The 26,683-nt window shown below is 36.0% G+C and overlaps 1 protein-coding gene across 2 annotated transcripts in view; it reads left to right on the forward strand.

Moving 5' to 3' along the window:
• The window catches only part of RASA2 (RAS p21 protein activator 2), a 108,888-nt gene that overhangs the window by 50,721 nt on the left and 31,484 nt on the right, over positions 1-26,683 (forward strand). For both annotated transcript variants that reach the window (XM_044754388.2, XM_044754389.2), the window contains exons 6-10: positions 12,776-12,859; positions 14,462-14,534; positions 17,804-17,880; positions 18,845-18,946; positions 26,434-26,590. In XM_044754388.2, coding sequence (XP_044610323.1) covers positions 12,776-12,859; positions 14,462-14,534; positions 17,804-17,880; positions 18,845-18,946; positions 26,434-26,590 — 493 coding nt within the window. The remainder of the gene's footprint in view (positions 1-12,775; positions 12,860-14,461; positions 14,535-17,803; positions 17,881-18,844; positions 18,947-26,433; positions 26,591-26,683) is intronic.

The raw sequence follows: 26,683 nt of genomic DNA on the forward strand, positions 1-26,683 counted from the left end.
TATTATTTTTCTAATACTTTATCAGCCCTGCCATCTTTCTCCTCTCCTTCTGGGACTCCAATGGCATGAATGTTAGATCTTTTGGTATAGTCTCTGAGGCTCTGCTCTTTTTTATTCCAGTCTATTTTCCCTCTGTTGTTCATACTGGGTAATTTCTATTCTATCTTTAAGCTCACTTATTCTTTCCTTTGTCCTCTCCATTCTGCTATGGAGCCCATCTATTAGGTTTTTTATTTTGGTTACTGTATTTTTAAGTTCTGAAGTTTCCATTTGGTTCTTCTTTATATCTTTTATTTCTTTGGTGAGACTTTCTATTTTTTTGGTGAAACTTTTTTTTTCCCCACTTATTTCAAATGTGTTCATAAGTGCTCATTAGATCTTTTTTTTTTAATGATTGGCACCTGAGCTAACAACTGTTGCCAGTCTTCTTTTTTCTTTCCCCCTGCCTTTCCTCCCCCAATCCCGCCCATACATAGTTGTATATTTTTAGTTGTGGGTCCTCCTAGTTGTGGCGTGTGGGACACCGCCTCAACGTGGCCTGACAAGAGGTGCCATGTCCACACCCAGGATCTGAACCAGTGATACCCTGGACTGCTGAAGGCGGAGCACACGAACTTAACCCCTTGGCCATGGGGTTGGCCCCTGAATCATTTTTAAGATGGCTGCTTTCACATCCTTATAGGATAATTCCAACATCCACATCATCTCAATGTTGGCATCTGCTGATTGTCTTTTCTCATCTAAGTTGAATATTGTCGGTTTTTCTTAGTGTGATAAGTTGTTTTCAATTGTATCCTAAACTTTTTGGGTATTATGTTGTGAGACTCTGGATCTTGTTTAAATCTTCTGTTTTAGCTAGACTTCTCTGACATTTGCTGCTGGGAGAAGAGGAGTGCCTATTTATTACTGTCAGGTAGAGGTAGAATCCAGATTCCTGACTTAACTTCTGTTGACATCCTTGGGGGAGGAGTGAGAAGAGTTCCTTGTTACTGCTGAATAAGAATGGGAGTTCTGATTCCCCACTGGTCCTCTCCTGTGACCATTCTAGCTGGGATGAGGGAGGAGTGCCTCATTACTGCTCCATGTGGCCTCAACTGACACAATGGTTGGGAGGAGTTAGTTACCTCTGGAAGGTGATGAAGTCTTGCCTTCCTACTCAGCCTTCTCTGACACCACTCTGGTGTGGAGAAGGAGGAGAGCCTCATTGCTGCTAGGTGGGGATGGAAATCCAGGCTCTCCATGTGGTCTCTACTGACACCTTGGGGGGAAGGGGCTCATTACAGTCTGTCAAAGGTGGACTTCAAGGCTCTCTCCTTGACCTTTGGCCTTTGTTGATGGGGGCGAGGGTGGAGCCATGGTGTTTTTCATGGTGTTTGATTAGAGTAGTTGGTTATTGTCTAAAAAGGGTTTCTGTCTTGCTAAGCTGCCCACTTTCTGGTCCTTTGGCTAGAGAGAGCTGTTTTTTTCTTAGGGCATTTTTTGTCTATGACCATTGGTGTTTCCAGGTTGATGGCTTCTCTAGCACCCAGTCTGGGATATATAAAGTAAAAAGAAAGCCCAGGGAATTCACTGCCGTCTTTCTTTGGGTCCCAGGGTCTGTAATTGGTTTGCCTTCTGTTTACCTTTCAGAGTTTTCTTATGTTTATTATGTATATAATGTCCAGGAGTTTTAGCTATACTTAGTGGGAGGAATAGGGAGGCATGCATCTACTTCATCTTGTCCTATAACTGGAAACCAGTTCATTTCTTTATTTTATTTATTTATTTATTTATTTAGAGGAAGATTAGCCCTGAGCTAACATCTGCCACCAATCCTCCGTTTTTGCTGAGGAAGATTGGCCCTGAGCTATGTCTGTCTTCCTCTACTTTATATGTAAGGTGTCTGCCACAGCATGGCTCGATGTTGTTCCGGTTGAGGCTATTACAAAGGAAGCTGCTATAGATGTTCACAAACAGGTCTTTATGTAGACATAACGTTAGTCTAGATTCTTTTCTTCTTTCTCTTCTTTTCGCTTAAAACTCCGCTGTCCATACTCACTGACTTGCAGCAACAGAGCTTCTGTAGTGGCTTTGTGGAATTTATTGTGGATTTCTCAACTTTGGAGATATTTTGGAGTTTGTAGTATTCTGTTTTGTAGTAATGCTGAAGGCATGGTTTCATGTTTTGTTTTCTTTGTTATCCTTGCTGAACTTACACTTTTGGGGGGTAATGTCTGGAAAGGTTCATATCCAGTTGCTGTTATCCTCCAGACCTGGAAGCTTCCTACTGCAACACTTCTTGAACTTTAGAAAGACCTCCATCCATTGATCTTCACTGCATTCTTACCTGCTCCTATTTTTACTTCCCTCTAGGTCTTTTTCCATAATCTGTCACTATAATCATTTTCTTGCAGATTCCTAAACTCCCCTGCTCTACTCTTCATCCCTCTTATTTATCTGGAGCAACCCGAATATGAATGAACTCAACCTCTTACTCTGTGTCCAATCTGTGCCTGAATATTGCTGGAGGAAGTCACACAGTCAGAGTGATTTTACTTTAAATTCATGATCATTCGTACTTATAACTGCCCTGGAGTTTCACTGTGTTTCTCTTAATACACCAGTGAGATTCTCCATCACTACAGACTGGAAATTGGTCACATCTTCATGAATCCAAATCTGCAAACCTGTGTTGGCATCCATCTTCTTGTCCTTATGTTACTGTAGAGGAGGTTCCCCATCTCTTCTTGGGGTGAATTCTTCCGTCTGAGCTCTAGAATCCTTCTGTTTCCCCTACTCAAGGACTTTACTCCTTCAGTTATCCCTTCTCTTCCATCGCTTTATCCTCTCTTTTAGATCGTTCTCATCAATGTGTAAACATGTTCTGGGTTCTCCCATCCTAAATAGCATGCCTGCCTAAACCTCATCTTTTCTGTAGCTGTTGTCCCCATTTCTCCACTCTCATTTGAAGGCAGACTTCTCAAAGTAAAATTGTCTAATGGATATTGGTAGCCACTAGCCATAACTGCTATTGAAAACGTGAAATGTGGCTAGTGTGACTAAAGAACTGAATTTTTAATTTTGTCTAGTTTTAATTAATTTAATTTTAACTAACTACATGTGGCTAATGGCTACAGTATTAGATAGAGCTGCTCCAATAAAATGGACCTGGACTCCTTTTTAGCAGTGGTTCATTTAAGGGCTTGTGCAAGGAAAATACAAGATGAACCCAGATCATTAAAAAATAATGAGGGCATGTAGAAAGGACATTGAAGCCAACTTGAAAGAGTTTCAAATGACAAATCTGGGACAGTTTGAGCATCAAAATAAATAATGATAATGATGAGTTAAAACCTGTAGGATAAAGTAAATATCCATGAGCCAATGCTGATATAAATAAACAAACAAATAAATACATAGAGGAGAAAGGACTGCTTTTCCTTATAGTTGAATTCTAATTAATGAAGGTAGGACAAATGATAGAAATATAAAATCACCATTGGGAGCCGGCTCTGCAGCCAAGTGGTCAAGTTCGCACACTCAACTTTGGTGGCCCATGGTTTCGCTGGTTCAGATTCTGGGCATAGACATGGCATCGCTTATCAAGCCATGCTGAGACGGTGTCCCATATAGCACAACCAGAAGGACCTACAGCAACAATATACAACTATGTACTGGGGGGCTTTGGGGAGAAGAAGAAGAAAAGAAAGATTGGCAACAGATGTTAGCTCAGGTACCAATCTTTAAAAATAAGTAAATAAATAATTAAACAGGAAGGTTCTTTTTAAAAAAAATCGCCATTGGAAAACACTGCAGTAGTAATTAGTGCAGGGACAAATCATGTATGGATGCAAAGTAAATGGGCCTAAATATGATAACAAACAACATATTTGCGTAGTCTCAAAGAATCTCCCCATCAGATATCTGATAGAAACCACCTTAACTGAGTGACCAAAGTTAATATCACCCCTTATGAGACATGGTATGATGTGTTGAGGAGGACACTAAGATGCAAACCTCAATCTAATCATGACCAAACATCTGACAAGTTTATTTAAGGAATATTCTACAAAATAACTAGTTAGTACTGGCAAGATCATGGGGCAAAGAAGGAAAACTAAGGACCTGTTCTCAGGTGGAGGAGACTAGAAGACATGACCACTAAATGCAGTATGAGATCCTGTATTGCATCCTGGACAGAAAAAGGACATTGGTGAAATTTGAGTAAGGTTACTATAGATTAGTTAATACCAACTAACATTGTATCAATGTTAGTTTCCTGTTTCTATAATTTTACCTGGTTACACAGAATGTTAACATTGGATAATGGGTATACAAGAGCTCTATATATTATTTTTACAACCTTTTAAAACTTAGAAATTATTTCAAAATGAAAAGTTAAAATTGTCTACACCTTGTACTTTCAACCCAGGTCTTTTTCTGAGCTGCAGGCTCATATGACCACCTGCCTTTTGGGAAACACCACTTGGATGTATCACAACATTGCAAATTTAACACGTTTAAAACAGAAGTATTGATTCTCATGTCTGTCCAGCTCCTCCCCACAGCCTTACCAGATGGTGTTACCATCCACCTAATTGCTCAAGCTGGAAATCTGGGAGTCATTTTTTTATCTTTTCTCTTCTCTCTCTCCACACATTGGATCCATTTCTTATTGATTCTATAAAATATTTCTTGGATTTTCTGGTTTTTCATATCTACTGACATCTCCTTCAAACCACCAACCATCTCTTACTTTGACTGTTTCAGTAGTCTCTTAGCTTGTCTTCCACTCTTCAATCTCTTGTAGCAGCCAGAGCAACCTTTTACAACATGAGTTAGATCATGTCATTCTCCTTCTCAAACACTTAGTGATTTCTAATTGCATTTAGAATAAAATCGAAGCCCCTTATCTTGACCCACAAGATCCAGCCTGTTCTGACCCTGCAGCCTCTTTGATTTCATCTTGTGGCATACTTCCTCTTGTTCACATGCCCACTGGCCTTCTTTCAATTCCTCCAATATGACAAACTCAGTTCAGAGATCTATATCTGCTTCTCCTTTTACCTGGAATGTTCTTATTCCCATTCTTCTTCTAGCTAGTTCCTTCTCATTCTTCAAGTTGCAGCTGAAGTATCACTTATTCTAAAATAGGACACCTTGTTCTTATTCCTTCACAGTACTTACCACTATTTCTATTTATTATTTTTTCTTTATTGCTTGTCACCTTTTCCTAAATTAGACTCTTAAGTTGCATGAGGGCAGGGACCATGTTTGTCTTATTCACCTCATTATCCTAGTCCCTGGCACTTAATAGGCTCTAAATTAATCTTTGAAACAACTAAATGAAGAAAGAAGGTAACATTTGTCTTCTTAAAGGATAAATAGAAAGTAGCTAGCCTAGAAAAAAAGTATGGAGGCAAGAAACAGCTTGGTGAGTATGTGTTTGTGTGTATGTGTGTGTATAATTAAAAGTAGTTTGATGTTTCATAGTATATGAAACTTGAGTGAAAGATTAGTCAGAAATTGGTGAAATAGGCTGGAGCTATATCCTGGAGGCTTTTATGTACCATATGAATTTATGAAACATATTATATGAGCTTATGGAACTCTTGGAAGATTTTAGACAATAGAATAATATGGACAAATTTACATTTTAGAAAGATCAGATTTGTGACAGCAGTAAGCATAGAAACTGATAGATGGGGGCCGGCCTGGCGGTACAGTGGTTAAGTGTGCATGTTCCACTTTGGCTGCCCGGGGTTTGACGGTTTGGGTCCCAGGTGCAGACATGGCACTGCTTGGCAAGCCATGCTGTGGTAGGTGTCCCACATATAAAGTGGAGGAAGATGGGCACGGATGTTAGCTCAGGGCCAGTCTTCCTCAGCAAAAAGAGGAGGGTTGGCAACAGATGTTAGCTCAGGGCTAACTACCTCAAGAAAAAGAAAGAAAGAAAGAAAAAAAAAAGAAACTGATAGATGAATTTGAAGGGTGTTAGGGTGCTCCAAGGGAGAGATGATGGGTTCTGCGCCAGAGCACTAGTTGTAGACATGAGAAAAGAGGACGGATGAAGAAATACTTAAAGAATAGACTCACCAAAACTTACTGATTGATTAGACAGAGAAAGTAAGGAAGAAAAAGGAATTTATGTGTGCCTCCTAGATTTCCAAATTGTGTTACTGGGTAGATGGTGTTTACAGCAGAGAGAAAATACTGGAGGAGGAGCTACTTTAATAAGAGATGGTAATTAGTTGAGTTTTAGCTGCCCTTGAACATCTAGGTAGGGATTTCCATCAGATATTTGGATATATAAACCTTAAACTCTGTGGTAAGATCTCATATAGAAATGTAAAGCTGATGTTGGTTGTGGCCCTAAGAATAGATATGTTAGATAGAAATAGGCTTAGAGGGAGGTTATATAGTGTAAAGAAAGAAGTTGACTGAGAACAGATCCAGCAATAGAGATAGACTAGCATGTGAGGAAATCTTGAAGTAGACAAACAGGTGATATGAGGAAAATTAGGAGAATGAGGGCCAAGGAAACCCAGAGAAAAAAGAATTTCAAGGAGAGAGTGATCAGAGGTATTGCATGCAGCCAAGAAGTCATAAGAAGAGTCCTGAAAAATATGGATAGCATTTGGCACTGAGGGGACCTCAGCGAGGAGAGTTTCCATGGAATGACAAATGTATAAAAAATGTAGATTTCAATAGGGTGAGGAGTGAATGGGAGGTCAAGAAATTTGGAGAGAGAAACAGAAAAATTAGATAGGTACAGGGTAACATGAGGTCTAGGCAGTGATTTTTATATTAGAGAAACAGACTGAGGGAGCAGACCTCAGGAGAAAGAGAGAGAAGAGACAAGTTGAAAATACGGTTGGTTGTTGCTAGCATATAAAAATTTTAAAAATATCTTTTTGAATCCTGCAACCTTGTTACACTCACTTTTTAGTTCTACTAGCTTTTTTGTAGACTCCATAGGATTTTCTACATGAGCAATTGTGTCCTCTGTGAATAGACAGTTTTACTTCTTCCTTTTCAGTCTGGACACCTTATGTTCCTATTTCTTGCCTTATTGCACTGGCTAGAACCTCCAGTATGATGTTGAATAGAAGTTGTGAGAGCAAACATCCTTGACTTATTCCTTTTCCTAGAGGGAACGCATTCAGTTCTTTACCATTAAGTATAATGTTAGCTGTCCTGTATTAGGGTGAGAAAGTTCCCCCTCTGTTCCTAGTTTGCTGAGAATTTTTATCAGGGATGGATATTCAAATGATCTTATGCTTTTTCTGTTTTTGTCTGTTAATATGGTGAATTTTGTTGGTTGATTTTTGAGTCTTAAACCAACCTTTCGTTTCTAGGACAACCTTCCACTTGGTCATGTGGTATTATCATTGTTATATATTGTAGGCTTTGATTTGCTAAAATTTTTAAAGGATTTTTGCATCTGTGTTCATGAGAGATGTTGGTCTGTAGTTTCTTTTCTTGTAAGGTCTTTGTCTGGTTTTAGAATCAGGGTAATAATGGCCTCATTGAATGAATTGAGGAGTATTCTCTCCTGTTCAGTTTTCTGAGTTTTTATAGAATTGATATAATTTATTTTTATTTTTTTATTGAGTTCATAATAGTTTACATCAATGTGAGATTTCAGTTGTACATTATTTCTTGACTGTCACCACATAAGTGCTCCCCTTCACCCCCAGTCCCCCCCCCCCCCCGCCTCCCCCTGGTAACCATTGAACTGTTTTCTTTGTCCCAGTACTTGTTTATATTCCGCATATGAGTGAAATCATATGGTGTTTGTCTTTCTCAGTCTGGCTTATCTCGCTTAGCATAATAGAATTGATATAATTTATTTTTTACATGATTAGTGTAAGAATTCACCAGTGAAGGCATCTCGGCCTGAAGTGTTTGGTTTTGTTTGTTGATGGGAAGATTTTTTAACGAGGAATTCAGTTTCTTTAATAGTTTTATAGCTTAGATTTTTTTTTTTAGTAATCTTTGATAATGTGTATCTTTCAAGGAATTTGAATGTTTAATCTGAATTGTCCAATTCTTTGGCATAAAGTTGTTCACATTATTTCTTTTTATCTGTTATCTGTAGACTTTATAGTGATGCCATGCTGCTCATTCCTAATATTGGTAAATAATATCTTCACTCTTTTTTTCCTACTCAGTCTAGCTAGATCTTTATCAATTTTAACAACCTTCCTAAAGAAACAGCTTTTGATTTCATTGATTGTTATATATATTTTTGGTTTCTATTTTATTGATTTCCACTCTGTATTATTTCTGTTTACTTTGGGTTTAGTCTGCTCTTCATTTTTAAGTTTCTTATGATGGAGACTGAGGTCAGCGATTGGAATCTTTCTTCTTTCCTAATGTAGGTGTATAGTGATATCCATTTTCTTCTAAGTACTAGTTTAGCTGCATCTCACAAATTTTGATATGCTGAGTTTTCATTTTCATTCAGTTCAAAATAGTTCTTTTGTTTTATTCTTTGACCCATGGATTATTTAGAAGTAAGTTATTTTGTTTGCAAATATTTGAGGATTTTCCAAGTGTCTCTTTGTTGTTGATTTCTATTTTAATTCCACTGTTATGAACATATTTTGTATGATTTGAATACTTTTAAATTTACCAAGACTTGTTTTTCAGCCCCAAAGTTTGGGGCCATCTTCTACGTGCATTTGAAAACAATGTATTTCTGCTTTTGGTGAGTGGAGTGTTTCTTATAAATGTTAATTATGTCAGATTGGGTGACAGTGTCTAAAATTTTTTTGTCAACTTGTTTTATCAGTTATTGAGAGACGGGTGTTGAAATCTCCAACTATTTGTGGATCTGTCTGTTTTTCCCTGCGTTGCTATTAGTTTTCGCTTCCCTTTGTTTTGAAGCTCTAATGTTAGGCACTTAACATTTAGGATTGTTATGTCCTCTTGATAAGTTGAACTCTTCATTATTATAAAATGACCCTCTTTGTCCCTATAATGTTCTTTTTTGTGAAGTCTACTTTGTCTGATATTATTATAGCCACTCTGGCTGGCTGGCTGGCTTTGCTTTTTTTATGTTTCTAATTTAAAGTTAGTATTTTAAGATTTTTTAATCTAACTTTGATTTTAGACTTGTATCTTTTCCCCCTTACCTTGAAAATCTTAATCCCTAACAACATTAGCTTTTTTATTTACATTATCTTATAAGATATGGAAAACAGATTCAAAATAATACCAATGTTACCACTGACAATTAGATTATTGAATGAAGTTTAAGAGGTCTTACTGCTCTACTTGTTCTAAGAAATATATCACTAGCAATATAGAGCCAAAATACTGTGTTCTAGTCCCTTGAGATAATTCTCTCTTTTTTAGTGCTTTCTCAGGGTTTTCTTATTTTTTTATTTTTTAGGATTGCTTCTTAAATTTAATTTTACTTTTGAAATGTAATAGTTTTCTGTGTTTCCAAAGTCAGAACTATATAAGGTATATTTGGAGAAGTATCGCATCCATTTCCAACCCTGTACCCACCTAACTCTTATCTTTAAAAGTTTTGGTCTGTCTTTCCAGTATTTTTTGCAAATATAAACAAATACATATACACACACATATAAATAAAAATAAAAACATATTAATGTTTCTCACCCCATTCTTACACAAAGTGAAATGTTCTCGCTGGCTTTTTTCACTTAATAATATATCCCAAAGATCACTCCATATCAGAGTAATTAGAGAATACAGATTTATCTCATTCTTTTTGACAACTATATAGAGATTTACCATAATTTATTCAACCAGACCACAATTGATGAACATTTGGGTTGTTATTACCCAGAGAATCGTCTTTCTTTTGGTTAGTATTAGCATGGTATATATTTTTCCATTCTTTTACTTTTAACCTAATTTTATCTTTGTATTTCTAGTGAGATTCTTATAGGCAGCATATAGTTAGGTTTTGCTTTTTTGTCCAGTCTAAAAATCTCCACTATTTAATGTGTATATGTATTACTCTATCTTCAAGTTTACTAATATTTTCGTCTGCCATATATAGTATCCTGTTAATCCCATTCAGTGTGTTTTTCATGTCAGACCTTGTGTTTTTCATCTCTAGACTTTCAGTTTTTAATGTCTTCTATGTCTCTATCAAACATATGAGATATAGTTAAACTGTTTTTTAATGTCCTTGTCTACGAATTCTATTATCTGTGTCATTTCTGGTTCTGTTACTATTGATTTGTTTTTCTTTTTCATTATGGACTGTATTTTCTTGGTTCTTTGCATCCCTGGTTATTTTCTGTTAGATGCTAGGCATTGTGAAGTTGCTGGATATTTTTGTATGCCTACAAATACACTTGAGGACTTAGTGAAGTTACTTGGTAGCAGTTTGATTTTAAGCTTTCTTAGATGGAACAAGAGTGATCTTTAGTCTAGGGCTTACATTTTTCCACCACTGAGGCAGTGCCTATGAATTGCCAGATTTTCTACTGTGGCCAGTGGGACCTCTTGCTAGCTATTGGGGGTTTCAGGAATTGTTCCCGCTGCTCTCTTCAAGAGGAGTTGCTCTTTTACCTAGCTCAGTTAGATTCCTCATGTGTATGTGCCTATCAGCACTCGGCTGAAGACTGGGGGGATTCTTGTAGCTCTCTGGAGGTTTCTTTCTCTCTGTGCAGCTCTCTCCTCTGTTACTCTGCCTGAGAACTCCTGTCTCTGGCTTTCCCCAACTGACAGCTCTCTCTCTTCCTCTCAGGGAGACCATGTAGCAGTAAGGTGAGGCAGTTGGAGGGCTCACCTTGTTTATTCCCCCTTCAGAGAACACTGTTTTGTGCTGCTGATTTTTTCCATTTTTTTTTTTTTTGGTTTCAGATAGGAGGGTAAATCGATTCCCTGTTACTCCATCTTGGCTGGACATTCAAGTTAACATTTGTTTACATCATTTAAAAAAGAAAACTATGGAAAGATTTAGATCATTTTGTATTATAAACAAGTTTGGACTAAATTTATTTTCCTTTGTAATTTCTAGACAATGTATTAATATCAAATGCTTTATATGTCATATGTAAAGAAAAGGTAATTTAGTATACTAAGGTTGTTTTCAGCCTTTTTTCTGCTCATTCATGTTTATGATGTGAAATTGCTTGATTTACCAGTTAGCAGAATGCCTGTATCCTACATACTTAGAAAAATAATATTTCATAATATATATAGCAAGTAAAATAACCTATATTTAATAATATTACTTGTTTGTTATAAAAAACAATTTTTCAACTGTCTTACGTTTAAAAATTGAATGCTTCTGATGACTTTTATAGACTCATATCTTTTGTTCATTGACATCGTTTTGGTTTGTGAGTGTTCTTACAGAAGTCTTTATATACTGAACTGCGTTTTTCTCAGTTTTCTTATACCTCATAAAATTATAGTGGATTTCTATATTAAGGCTTCTCATAATTAGTATTTACAGGAGATAAATTTCTTATTACAAGGAGAGTAATACAATATATTCAGGCACAGTGCGAATGTAGAAGGATGCTGGGCTTTGAGTTAAGAAAGTAGAAGTTGAGTCTTGGCCTGCTTCTTATGAAGTTATATTACCTCTTTCAGCCTTATTTTGTTACTTTCTCACATAACCTTTTTGAGCCTTACTTTCTTCTTTAAAATGACATGATGATATTCTTCTCAAAGGCACGTGTGAGAATTAGGTGCGTTTTGTGAAAATACGTAGTAAACTGCAAATGCTGTTTAAAAGTCAGATATCATTTTGAGGTTTAGCCTGAGAAGTGTAAGTTTCAAAGAGTATGTACAGTGGGAAAATTTGACTGTACCTGAGCCTAACATTGATAACAGGAATTATTGTCTTGGCTTGTGCTTTCTTTGGTTAGTTTCAGAAATGTTTTAAATTTGATTTTTGATACCCAGTTTAACAGAAATGAGTCATATTATCATTTCTTTCTTTACTCGGCAGCACACAGTTTGCACTTCCCCCACATATGTGATCTGTGGGTTGTGGAGAGAAAAAAGGATGTTGCTCAATATCCCACATCTTTCAACCAAGAGTACTTTTCAGCAACACTCATGAGTTTCTCTTAGGCATTAGGAAATTCAGACCCTTAGATGTTAAACTAAATTTGTGAACTCAGTAATATTTAGTGAGAAAATTTGAGTAGCAAATCCTTGTCAGATTCCATGTTCTCTGTAAATACCAATGACTATTACCCATGGAGTGGATTGGATGACCTTGGTTTTAATGGTCTAAACATTTTCTACAGAATGATGCAGAAGCTGTTACTGAGAATCAGAATGAAAGGTTACAGAATTTTGTATGAATCAGATTTGAAGTGGAAACCACAGTTGTTTCCTTGTTTCTCATTCATGCTTTAGCAGAGGATATGATGCTATAGATCTGGCTTGGTTGGTAGTTTCTCCTTTAAGGTTCATACTGCTTTCTTTTCCTTTTTAGAAGCCACGGCAGTTTTGATATATTGTCAAACCACAAGATGTACCTTGTTGGATATTTAGTGGGGTGTGTGTGTTAAATATTATTATTTAATAATATTATTTAATATTAATATTATTTAATATTAGTATCAGTACTAATTATGGCATTCCTGTTTAGTCTTATTTTGGAAATATAGCATAGGTAAATAAGTGCATATATATGTATATTCGGGGTAGGTAGTATATAGGCATACAGCTGCAGGCATGTGGAAAGCGATTTTAACCTTTGAATATATTAATTTGTATTTAAAGATAATGTTTTATGTTGCTTAACTTGAGTATAATATGTTAATTTTCTTTTATTCTTCCTTAGCATCAAGGCATGCCATGGGTTGCCTCTCATAAATGGACAAAGCTGTGACCCTTATGCAACAGTTTCTCTAGTGGGCCCTTCTAGGTAATGTTTATCGAATTATTGTTAGATTTTTAAGTTTTAAAGTTTGATTTAAGAGTTACAATATTAAGGTTCTAAGAGCAAATACTAAATAGCTATTTATGACACAAAGTAATGAATGCTTTGAAAGAAAATCTGTAGTGAGTTCTGCCATACACTTGTGAACAGCCAAGTCTTATTTTTACGGAAAGAAGCTGGGTGCCATTTCACATCGCCAGACTCTTAGGCTGTGGGGAGCAGCCTCAGTTTTATAGTAGTTAATGTCTACTTCAAAACATCAACTTGTCCTTCATCATTCATCATCAGCCTTCCTGCTTTCAAATGTCTGTTTTAACAAATGCTAGCTCAGAATAACAAGGCAGTTGCCATATTTTTACCTGTAAATTAGCTCAGGACTAAAAATGCCTTTTCTGCTCGTGGGATCTGTGCTCTGCAGAAGAGAATTCCAAGCTATAGGTAAACCGCTGAAGTATCAGAACATGGTGAAGTGCACCATATCATTGACTTAAACTACTTATGATAATTTATAAAAAAAAGTTATAGCACTTTGTAATATTTTATATTTTATAATTTCATTATGGTTTCTTTTGGAGGCTGACTTGTCTGAAATTTGTCTACAAAGGTTGAGAATCAGGAAACAAAGAACACAATGTTCCCTCTACACAAACACATACATCCACACGCCAGACACACACCCCTTCTCGCCAACCCCAAGCTCTCTAGGTATTCTTATTTTTTAGAAAATCACCAATAAGTCACTTTGAAAAATGTATTTGTATATGTGTATATAAAGTACTGGCACTGTGCCCAGTACCGATTGGGTGCTTAGACAATAGTATGCTATTATAATTATAGATGGTTTTAAATTTAAAAGCAGATACTCCATCCTGTAACATTCATATTATCAAAGGGATTTATTTTTGCATGTTAAAAATGTTTAGCCTAGTGGAGCTGTTTTTGTTTCTAATCTGTACCTGACAGGCAAAGTCTTTACTGTAATTGTTTAGTAACATACAGATAGAAACTATTTGGCATAAGAATTTGTGGTTTTGATGTTGTACTATAGTTGTGTAAGATGTTAACATTGGGGGAGGCTGGGGAAAGGCTGCATGGGACTCTCCTGTACATTTCTTTGCAGCTTTCCCTGAATCTGTAATTATTTCAAAATAAAAAAAGTTTTTTAAGAAGCTACTGTTGTAGCTGAACCCCAAGAAGTAAACTGAGTTAAGAATGCTTTTCATGTTCCTCAGGTACTTTTCAACATAGATAAAGGTACTCTGAATCTCACTTGTCTTCTTTCTGCCATTTATTCTGAGTTGCTTGTGTCATAGAATGTTATTCTATGAAGAAAGCTTGGCAGTCAATCTAATATAACCATGGAGAGAATAGTACAATCTTGGCATGTATAGGATATACAAAACTTGTATTTCTTTGATTGGAGTTTTTAGATACTCAGTTTTTTCCCCAAGTAGTATTTAAAACCACAGTCTTCCCTGAGTCATCTTAACAGTTAAACAGAGGTCACGCTCCCTGGTTGGAAATAGCATGTTTTATAATTGTGTGCTATTAAGTTCTACAAGGTAAAACTCTACCACATTGGAACAGGAATGACCAAAAGAAGACAAAAGTAAAGAAGAAAACAAGCAATCCGCAGTTTAATGAAATCTTTTATTTTGAGGTAACTTTTTGTTTTATATAAATGTTAACATTGATTATTTAATATTGAATGCTGGTTGACTTCTCTTTTCAAACCATGGCCATAGTAATCATTTTATCGACTAACGTAGCTAAGCATTTCTGTCTACGAGAGCTCTCTAACGTAACTAAGCAGTAGCACCGTGGTGTAATGCAGTAGAGGCCCGATATATAAAACAAATAAAGGCAGAACTCTGATTGGTTTGGGGTTGGGGAGGTTTAGGGCCACATCCACTCCCCAGTCATCCTCAGTATCACCCCCTCCTCCATATCCCACTCCTTATCCAAACCCCCACCTCACGCAGAGTGGCCACAGGACTCTTCTGCAGAGTGCTGTTTGAAAACCACTAGTGAAGTAAGTGTGCTGTCCCGTGGTAGATCGAAGTTCTAGTCTCACTTGACTTTGGACAAATCACTAAATGTGAGACTGAAGTGTCTTATCTTGTGAAAGCATAATTCTGTAAGAGAAAACAGTAGCAGCCCTACCTAAGTCATGGAGTTTTTATGAGACCCAAGTGTGAGAATGCTTTGAGACTGTAAGTACTATATGATTAAGTCCTTGTTAGTAAATTCTTTTTAGCTAATTCACTCCATGGACACGTGCTTATTTTCATAGAGATCTTCAGCTGCCTTGAAGTTGCTGCAATTAGAGTGCCTTGGAGTTCTTTACTGTGGAGCATTTTTTAAATAAATCCTTTTTCATATTATTTGAAAGCTACAGGAAAAAAAGTGAAACTCTATTCTGAAAGATTGTGTTCTAACCATAGAACGTATTGCAATTGAAATTAACATGTATAGAAGATTTGGAAAAAAGTTACATTTTGTGTTTTTTCTTTTGTGTTTGAGTTTTTCTTGATATTTCAAAGTGGAGAGCGTAAGGGCACATCTAGCCATGACTGATTACTGTGCTTTAATAAAGGAACACAGGTTGAAGAAAATGCCAAAACTGAAGTAGAAAAAATTGTGGGGGTATGAGGCAAGGGAGAAAGAAAAACAAAAGAAAATGTAGCAGTGTGAGACGTTTCCATTTCCTGGCTAAGGACTTAGTTCAGTTGTCCTACATTGTTAATGTCTATTACGTCTAGTCTGGAGATAACAAAGAAGGGACAACTTGCAGCAAGCAGATGGCCCTTTGAAACTCAAGGCCCAACCTGCTTGCTATATGCAAGCATACCTATTAGGCCTTGAAACATTCAGAAGGCCTTTAATTGAGCTGATTATCAGGATAAGGTTCAACCTCTGTCCTCTCGCTAGAGCAAGATGCAAAGTGCCCACATGCCCACATACACACAGCAGTAAAATGCAGCTGGATACCAGGGAGGTCAGATGCGCTCTGCTCCAGCTGAGTTGAGTCAGAGGAAGGAGAGTATTAGAGAGAAGGAGCATCTTGAGCAGAGAGGTAGAGACAGAAAAGCAGAAAGTTATGTCCAAAGAATAGCAAGTAGTGGTTTAACTGAAAGATTGTGTAAGGGAATAATGAGAACTAAGCTTAGAAAGATGAAAGAGGACAAACTGATGGAAGGCCTTGAATTCCTGGCTGAGGTGCTTAAATATTAACCATTGAATGTTACTGGGCCTGAAAGTGGTGAGAGTCATGACGCAGTTTTTTGGGAAGAATTAACCATGATCTGTGGGGCAGATGGCTAAGAGAGAAAACAGAGATCAAGAGAGACTTTGTAGTTTAGGTGTTAATAAAAAAATGGAGGGATGTCTGATCCAAGAGAGTCATGGAAATAGAGAGGAAGGGCCCGGTGAGAAAGAAACTGCAAAGGGCAAGATGACGAATTGGTTATTGAAGAAAAGACAAAGGAGGAGTTAAGTGTTGTCCTCATGGTTTTAAATCTGGAAAAATAGAAAAGTTAAGAAGAAGAAAAACTTAAGTGATTCAGTTTGGGGCATAATGAGCTTAAGGTCTGATGTGTAAAATCCTCCAATAGACAGTTCGTTACTGAAACTTAAGATGATGGTGGTTGTAGGTAAAGACTCAAGATCCGCTTACCGAGAGTCAGGAAAGTCCAGGTGTACAATAAGGGAGAAAAATGAAGAAGCTTAGTTCTGCCAGTTACTAGGTATTCAGCTTTGAGATGTCTCTTAATTTCTGTACTTCAGCTTCCTCATTTTCGAAGCAAGGATAATAAATCTAGCCCTGCCTGCTCAGAGCAGCATTCTGATGAACAAAGGAGATAATGGATGTGAAAGCACTTTGTAAACTGTGCAGCACTGTGCAACTCTTAGAGCAAAATAAAAGAGAGCCTTGGAGAAAACCCACATTTTTAGGTTCTGAGGAAGAAGAGGTACCAGAGGAAGAAGCAAAGAGAGCAGAAGGTTGCCAGGATAATGCCTGGGTAAATTCAAAGAAAAGAGGATCTCTGGAAAAGGAGGTATAATTGTATGATAACTCGTTCAGATAGACGGGTCAAGGAAGGTGAGAACTAAGAATTCGTCATCAGACTTGGTGATTAAGAAAGGGGTTTTAGGAGGGTGATCTGTGAGGAAGCCAGATTATAAAGAGTTACTGTAGTGCGTGGGTGGTGAGGAAGTGGAGGCTGTGAGTATGGATTACAGTTTTGAGATATTTGTCTGTGAGAGGAAAGAGATAGGAAGACCATAATTTAAGGGGAGAATTTTTCTTAAACTTGAGTGAGGTGAACAAGCTTGTAAAGAAAGCTGTAATTAAAATAGAGCAAACACTTACTGCATACTTCCTGCGTACTGTGTGTGGGTGGAGTAGTCTTAGAAAAGAGGAGGGTCATCTCATCCTCTTGTTCAGAGGAGGAGGAGAAACTCATCAGGTAGAAGGGCCTTAGTGGGAATGGACACGTTCAGGTTGATGGTAATTGAGGAAGTTCCTGCCAATGGCCTTGATATTTTCAGTAAAAATGTGAGAAGGAAGTGGCAGAGTGGCATTGGTATCTTGAGAAATGTGGGAAAGTCTTCCAACAGTTCTTAGCATGTGCAGCTTCACTGAAATAGAACTCTTTACTCTTTGAGTCACCAACAGATTACATATGAGCCAGAGAAGCTAATGTGGCTATGTACTGAGTTGATAAGGAAGGGCATTTTGATGTTTCTACACCACCTTATTCTTACTTCCATAGCTATTTTTGTATAGCTTTGTGTAAAACATTCCCTAGGCATTTTCCTGTTTATAATAAACACAATTGAACATTTTAGGGATGATAACTTTTTAGGTTCACGTAGGAAAAAGATATTAAAAAATTTTTTTCTTTTACTAATATATTTTGTTTACAGGTAACCAGATCCAGTAGTTACACCAGAAAGTCACAGTTCCAGGTAGAAGAGGAGGACATTGAAAAGCTAGAAATTAGGTACGTGTCTTGGGGTTTTACAGAATTGCTTTTTTCTGTGCCAAAAGAAGTCCTAAATTTAACTGAAAAAAGTGAACCAAGCTTAATAGAATTCTCTTTTGCAAGTTGGTTGATGAAACTTAGAGGAGCATGCATCTAATTTAAATCCAAATTATCTTTTCCCCAAAATCTGATTTCTTTGCAGAAATAGTCAAGGTGTATTTATTTTATAAACAACGATGACCTAATTTTCACCTATTTTATATTTTTAATTTTTCCCAAATTTAATTACTCCTTAAATTTCTGAATCATAATAGATGCAAAGAATATGTAGAGAAATAATTATATATTAGCCAATTTAGAAATAATTTTTTTATTCTTCTTAACATATCTGCTGTCTAACAGAAATTTCAGTGAGGTAAGAAGTCTTGTAAGATAATTCAACAGGTGTGTGTGTTTGAAGTTTGCTGTTTCCTAGGTCGTAAATATCTATGCTGTTTGGGAGGGGAAAGTTTTATAAATGCATGAATAGGTGTGGTGTTAACAGTGTGTTCATCTAAAGGGTGTATTAATCACATGTTTGGAATGATCAGGTAATATATTTTTTCTAAATCACCTATCTTACTTAACTGGTTCTAATTGAGAAAGAAACACTAGTCTTGTGTTGGTTTCTTTTCTCAAATTCAACAAAGTAACTTCTGTAGTCCTTATTGCTACAGTTATAAAGCTTACATTTTGAAACTAAGAAACTTAAGTACTTTCTTTTAGATATTTAAAATAGTTACTTTCTATGCTTACAGATAAAAGCTACTGCAGTATTTTGCTTTCTTTGTTTAGATAGTGAGGTATATACAATGCTAACATCTCACTTTTAAGCATGTAAAATTAATGCTATAATATAAATCAAAGTAATTTGAAGCTGTTTGGTGACGTGCATTCTCTTAAACATAGTTTGCAAAAAATAAAACCAGTTTAAAATTTTCAGGATCGACTTGTGGAACAATGGAAACCTGGTCCAAGATGTTTTCTTAGGTGAGATTAAGGTTCCTGTGAATGTGTTAAGAAATGATTCTTCTCATCAAGCCTGGTAAGAAGACAAAAATTCTAGTGAACTCTATAGTAGGTCCTCCCTTTTGATAGACTGTATATGCAGATAAATATGCACATTTGTATATATAAAAGTATGCTTACTATAAGCATATTTTAAATTTGTAATGGAATAAGCCAAAAGTCGTAAACATTAATTGATTTGGTCATTAATTTATTGTTGCAGAAATATAAGTACATTGATAGTTTTATGACTTGACCTCTGGTACTGAGATTAAGGAACTGAATTGTCTAGGAAATTTTTCTGTTCAAAAACTAAATCATAATTCTAAGGAGAAAATAAAAAACATAAAACATTGCATAAGAGTTACCCGTGTGAAAGATGCTTGGTCGCAAATCAATGTCTGCAGTTCAGAAGCTTTATTAATGGTCATGGGAACCTTGAATGTTTGAAAGCAAAGGGTTTATTGGAGGGAATCACCTGTTTATGGGATCTAACCAGTGATTTTCTTTCACCATGCCCCATTGAAATGTTCTGTGGAAGGATGGCCCTGATGTTATTTTCTAAATGTCTAGGGTCTAGATGTTTTTGAGCTGATTCAGTTAATACACTTTTCAGGAACTTTTGGTGGCTCAATAATGGTTACAGTATTATTTTACCTTTTCATGACTCTAATAGTGACATTAAACTGGAATTGTATTAAATTTAATGTTCAGACGTTAAATTGATGTTAGGTTCCTTAGCAAAGTCAATGTGAAACTACCATTTTTCTGTCTCCAGCACCTACAAGCATGTGTATCCTACCCCGTCCAACAGGTTGCCCAGCAGCCCTCATGCTAGACTTGGGTTCCAACTGAGTATAAAAGGACAGACCTTTCTCATGTGCCTTTTAAGTCTCACTTTTTAATTTTTTTAATTTTTCATTTTATTTATTTATTTATTTTTAAAGATTGACACCTGAGCTAACAACTGTTGCCAGTCTTTTTTTTTTTTTCTGCTTTTTCTCCCCGAATCCCCCCAGTACATAGTTGTGTATTTTCGTTGTGAGTCCTTCTAGTTGTGGCATGTGGGATGCTGCCTCACCGTGGCCTGATGAGCGATGCCATGTCCATGCCCAGGATCCGAACCAGCGAAACCCTGGGCCGCTGAAGTGGAGCGCACGAACTTAACCACTTGGCCACGGGGCCGGCCCCCTGAGTCCCACTTTTTTTTTTTTTTTTTTTTTAGATTTTTTTATTTTTTTCCTTTTTCTCCCCAAAGCCCCCCGGTACATAGTTGTATATTCTTCGTTGTGGGTCCTTCTAGTTGTGGCATGTGGGACGCTGCCTCAGCATGGTCTGACGAGCAGTGCCATGTCCGCGCCCAGGATTCGAACCAACGAAACACTGGGCTGCCTGCAGCGGAGCGTGCGAACTTAACCACTCGGCCACGGGGCCAACCCTGAGTCCCACTTTTTAGACCTCAGTTTCCATTGCCTGGAAGAGGAGTTGAAACTGAGTGTTCAGATGTTTCTTCCTGTGGGCACCAATCTCTTTTGACTTAAAAGAGCCTGCCTTTCCTGATTGGCTGGCAGACATTCTTCATTTTGGACTCTGTTGTTCTTGAGAGGTTATCCGTTATAGACTGATTTTGAGACTCTCAAAATTTTTATTTTATTTTTACCTCTTACTAATGCAGATCTAAGATCTATTGGTCTTTATAGTGGCATTTTTTATAATTTCTAAAGCGCATCCACAGTGGGGGGAAAATTTTAACTTAGTCACTGAAAAGTTGATGAACATTCGAGGCTTGTCACACTCCCCCGCTGCACCCCTACACATCTTCCACCTTCCATAAAGTAGCGTACATTTTAAAATGAAAATTTCTGAACTCAGTTTGTCAAGTCTTTAAAATTATATGCCATGCTGCTCAGTACAGAATAAAAAGTGAGTTGGTATGCCTCCCAGGGCCCCTCAGAGTGAACTTGGAATGTGCCACGTAGTTTATATTTTAAGTAAGACTTGTCTCCAGACAGGCCCTCCAAATTTGGCAAAACTTTGTCCAGCTGCCTTGGCAGGATGTAAGAACAGTAACAAACAGAAATTAATTTTATTCCTATGGATTTCTTTTATACGAATAGTATTTTAAAAGATTTTAGAGTAACTGGCCAAAAGTATAAGTGCTAAAATTTATACAGCATGAAATAGAAACATCTAATTCATTTATACCTCCATAGATGTAAGGAAGTATAAAAATGTGAGTGCCATTTCCTTTTAAGTCAGAAATTAAACTCTTAGCCTTCTTTGTCAATTGTAGAGCTGTAGTGTCCCCTGGTGGGATTGATGGTAACTGCGTGGAAACAAATATAGCAAAATAAAGCAAGAAAAGCTGTATTTACCTTCAGGATTTCAAGCGTATTCTTTCTAATCTTGATGTTAGGAAAGAGGATAATTATGAGTAATGTAATCCGACTGCTTGAAAAGCTTCAGTTTGCTTTCCTTTGCACATAAGGCCCACTTAGTATTTGTCTATTATAGTCGTCCTGAAAACTGATTTTTGCTGATTCCAATTTAATTTTATTCTCAGATTATAACATGATTCAGTCATTTACCCACTTCTTTCTCAGCTGTTCAGTTCCTTAGTAATGATGCGTGTTCTTTATTCTGAAACGTCTGTCAAATGCTAGGATTAACTTGTTAATGTTGACATTAGGTAGTTTTAACTTTAACCTATGTAGATAATAGAATTTTATTTGGTTCTTTGAATAGGTCATACACTCTTATGGTTCAAAGTTCACAAGGTAAAAATTGATCTCCTGCTGCTGTTCCCCAGCTAATCAGTTTCCCTCTTCTGAGGCAGCTACTGTTTTGAATCTCTGGAAATATTTTATGTATATCCAGACAAATACATATATATTCTTCTTTCCCCTTCTTTACACAAATGGGCACGTACTGTATCCTGCTCTGCACCTTGGTTTTTTCACTTAGCAATTCAGTAGAACTTCAGTAAATATTTGTTGACTCTTGATTGGTTAAGAGCATAAACTCTAGAACCAGACTGCTTTGGTTCAAATCCCATCTCTGTCACTAACTACCTGTGTGACCTAGGACAAGTTACTCCACCTGTTTGCCCTTGCTTTCTTTGGGTATAAAATGGGGATAATACAGATAGCACCTGCCTCCCAAACTCGTTAGAGGGTGGAAGAGTAAGCCACAGGTGCTGTGATCATGGGTATAACCCATGCTGTCACCATTACAGTTATTGCTGCTGTCATCACCATTATGCCACAGCAATACATATAGAATTTCTGCATCCCTTTTTTTGCACCTGTATTCCATTGATTGGAATGTTATAGATAAAGAGAACCTTAGAGATAATCTAGTTCAGTCTCATTTCATGAGTTATCTCAGTGTCAGAGAACTTCATGTGTACAAAACCTTTGTATGATTATACAAATTGGTACAACAATTTCCCCCAAATGATCCAGAATGTAAAAATAGACACTAAGAAAAGAAAATAGATATGAACATCTTTTCATGTTGAAATTTTTAATTTTGAAAGTAAGGTTCAAATAGTAAATGAAACAAACGGTTGGGGTTTTTTCCAACATAAGCACTTTGTACAGTTTTACAACCAGATTCATATTTTACTTCAGATGAGTTGGTTTTCTAGTTTGTTAATTTTGGCATCTATCTTTAATCTCCTTTCTTTATTAAAAATCCATTGATGATGGTTATCTTTATGGAACCAGCAGTAGAGCTGCCCCTGAACAGTTATTTTCCAGCTTATGTAGCAGTACGAGCAAATCATTGTAGTTTTTACCTGCCTACCCCAATTTCAATCATATGGACCTTGTGGTTAAAAACTTTCAAATGATGATTTTTTTTTTCTATTAAGGGGCTGTCAAAACTACTGACTGTTGAGAGCATAAGGATTGCTTTTTTGCCTCTCTAATTGCGAATGAAAAAAATAGATGTAGAGCAACTGAATGCCACTTTCAGTAATAATTTCTCTATATTTCTTGTTTCATATTCTTTCAAACTCAAACACTTCATTCAAAAACTGAGGAAAATATATTTGAGATTTTTTTTCTTTTGCATCCCTAGACCTTAGGCATGCCAGACATCCTTATTTAACAAATCTTGAGGTTTTTCTCTTTAGCTCTAATTCATACAAGAATACAGTTCACAAGGGATCCAATTCTAATTCCTACAAGATTGTTTAATTCACAAGGGATCATTCAGGTGGTTTAAATTGAGCCTTTTGTAACAGTGTTTTAAAATAACAATCACATTTATGTAGTTATGTAAATAACTAACTGCATTATCTATAGTTATTTATATACTTAAGTGGTAACAGTTATATGTATATAAATTTACATGATGTTTATTGTGTACCAGGCACTCTTCTAAATGCTTTACTTATATAACCTCCTTAGAGTTGTTGTAAAGAATAAATCAGTTAGATACTATTACTACCCTTTATTTAACAGATAAGGAAACAAGCACAGAGAGATTAAGCACTTTGCCCAAGGTCACACAGCTGGGATTTGGACTAGACTCTCTGACTCCAAAGTTTGTGCTTTTAACCAATGTACTACGATAAATTTGTTCTTTGGTGTAAATATTTTTGAATATGTTTAAAACTCAAAAATATTCTCTGTTTTAAGCTGTCGGCAAAGATTCAAATGCTCTTGCTTATAAAATTTTATTAAAAATAAAAAATGGTCCCTACTCACTCAAAACATGGTCTTTTCAAGGAATGGGTAGGACAATAACATATTTTGAAATTTTGTTTTTTTTTCAAGTAGACACAGTTGAGATATTTTGTCCATAGGGATTTCTTACCCTTCCAAAGAAACCAGAGACAAGCTTGAAAAGTGTGGCTTTTAGAGTATGGGGGCACTGTTTGAGATGGATCGGTGTAGTCTCAGGGAGGCAGAACCAGATTGGAACTGTAATATGAGTAATTTTATTCTACCATATATGGAAAACACTAGTTAAAATAGAAGGAGAATATTAGAATGATAAAAAAGGATCCCAAAGAGACACCCTGGGTTTGTACTGCCTATTCAAGCACAATCAAGGTGGGAGAGGATTCTGCTCTAGAAGCATTTCTGTTTCCTTGGCAGAACCGTTGTCTTAGCTGAGAGATTCTTAAGACTACTCAAGTCTTTGTGTTGTGTCTCTGTACTCACCACAGCACCGTCTGATCATTTGGCTTTCCAAGTAGCTTACCAACAGGTTAAAAACGTATTAATCAAACAAATTTTAAAAATTGTATTAACAGGTAAAAAAAATGTATTAGTTGAAGTGAGGGATACAGATGAAACATTCTGGGAAATGGTGATTATTGTTGAAGCCAAGGGTTAAGTGCATCAGGGCATAGTGAGGGTGTTCGTTATTAATATCATTCTTCTCCCTACTTTTGTGAATGAACATTTCCATAATAAAACGTATCGATTCCAAGAAGTGCAGGTGTCTTTGCCACTTGACTGTTGTGTTTCTTTTAATAAATTGAGTAATTGGCCTTCTATTTAAAAATATCAGTCTTTGCTCAGTCATTGCAAATCAAGTTCACCTTTAGATGTGCCGATAAAACTAGGTATCTGAATTTGCAAGACTACAGGACATACACCAGATTTTGGGAAATTAACCAAAGAGATGCCCTTGTCAGGATGCTTGATGATCAGCCAGCTACACTTCCCTTAAAACTACTTCCCTTAAAGCTACTTCACCTTTGTTAATAGGCTTATTTGCAAATATTTCCTTAGGCAAATCTTTAAATCATTATTTCTCAAATCAGAGAGTGAAAATTCTGAAGGTTGAAAGATATGAATTCCTCTTTTTCAGAGTGATATAATTTCTGTATAATTTCTTCTCCCTGTTGTGTTATTACCATCCCCTCATCTTTTAAATTTTGCTTGGTTAATTCTCTAGTTCTTTTTTATGTCTTTAGTCATATCTTTCTCAAAGCTGATAAATACTTTATTAAACCCTCCTCCATTCTATTTTTAAACAAGCTAGTCTGTTAGAGGAGACCATAGGTGATAAATATCAAAACTATACTTTATAAAAAGCATTCCAACTAATAAGTGAAGGAGGAGATAGAGTTATAATATTATCACTTTGTAACCTGTGAAGATTAATAACTCTAGGCAGTAATCATCAGTGACTCCTAGTATCATGAAAGAGAAACAATCAGACATGAGTGCTTTTTGGTGTAAGTACACAAGACTACCAATGAAATGTTCTTGCCAAAATATCAAATCTGGATCTAACCAAGCCTCTGCATCTAACTACCAGTATACTACAGGAAATATAGAGAGGGCAAAGGAACACATATGTTAAATGACATCATGGAGACAGAGAGAGAGTTAACGCAATCCCAAATGTGGGAAATTCTATGGGATTTCCTAGGGAGTAGAGGGAATCTGTAGATTAAAAGAACTTTAAGCTATCAACCAGTTACAATCTATGGATGTTGGATTTGAACAAACTGTAGAAAACTGTTTATGATAAGTTTGGGAGAATTTGAATACTGACTGGATAATGATGATTTTTTTCAAGTTTTATATATGTATACAGTTATAGTTGTATATACTGAAATATTTATAGATGAAATTGTAAGACATCTTGAAATTGCTTTAAAGTAATGCAGGAGTAAGGTGGGAGGAGTGAGTGGAGGTGTGGCTGAAACAAGAATAGCCTTGAGTTGATAATTATTGAAGCTGGGTGACGGATACATGAATGTTCAGTATACTGCTCTCTTTACTTCTGTATGTGTTTCTAAATTTCCATGATAAACAGTATTACAAAATAACTATTAGATTTATGATTCTGGCCCTACAAAGATTTCTTAACATTTCTTTCCTTGGCTATTTAAAGCTGTCTTTTATATATATTATATATATATATATATAATATATATATAAAAATATATAAAAATATATATATAACAGATACATTGGCCTTTTACTTACTTGAAAAAATTCATGTAAATCTGATTCTTGCAAATAAAGACATTTTCAGTATAGTTACACTGTTACTCTTTTACTAATATAAAAATCTATTTATAAACCTTTAATCACTAACTTTTTAAAACATAAGTTCAAAGTTTTACATATAGGATTTACTTTAAAACAAGATCACTTATGCCTTCTTATAGTATGTCTTATCTATTTCAACTAAATGTGTCTTAAATTTAGTTGGTAAAAAGTTATTTTTGATAATACGTTGAATCTTATTTTACTTTTTAGTTTTTTCTAAATCTGCAAGCCAAACTCTTATTCACCCTCTTTGAGATCTTAATTTTTGTATTATCTATACTTTTTGTTTCCCAGATAAAAATCTATTTATAGCTTTCTAGTTCAGTATACCACCAATATTAAGCCTCTGAAGATTAATAGCCTGCTACTTATGAAGTGTCCTAACCTTAAACATCATTGACTTTTTGGGTTTAGTTTTGTTATAGTTTAGCTGTTTGTTTACCTCATCGGCTTGGATGTTCATTACCATCACATGGAATTGATTGTGCTTTTGCTTTAGGTACTTGCTACAACCAAGAGACAATGGAAACAAGTCATCTAAAACTGATGACCTGGGGTCTCTTCGATTAAATATATGTTATACAGAAGACTATGTGCTTCCTTCAGAGTATTATGGTCCTTTGAAAACTTTGCTGCTAAAATCACCAGATGTTCAGGTACTTTAAAAGTCTTAAGTGTATGATTTAATATAAAAAGGCTAAAATAATTCTGTAAATGATAAGGAAAAGATTTCAGAGTATAAAGTTTTA

The sequence above is a fragment of the Equus asinus genome, chromosome 21 (assembly GCF_041296235.1).
Source record: "Equus asinus isolate D_3611 breed Donkey chromosome 21, EquAss-T2T_v2, whole genome shotgun sequence".
NCBI lineage: Eukaryota > Metazoa > Chordata > Mammalia > Perissodactyla > Equidae > Equus > Equus asinus.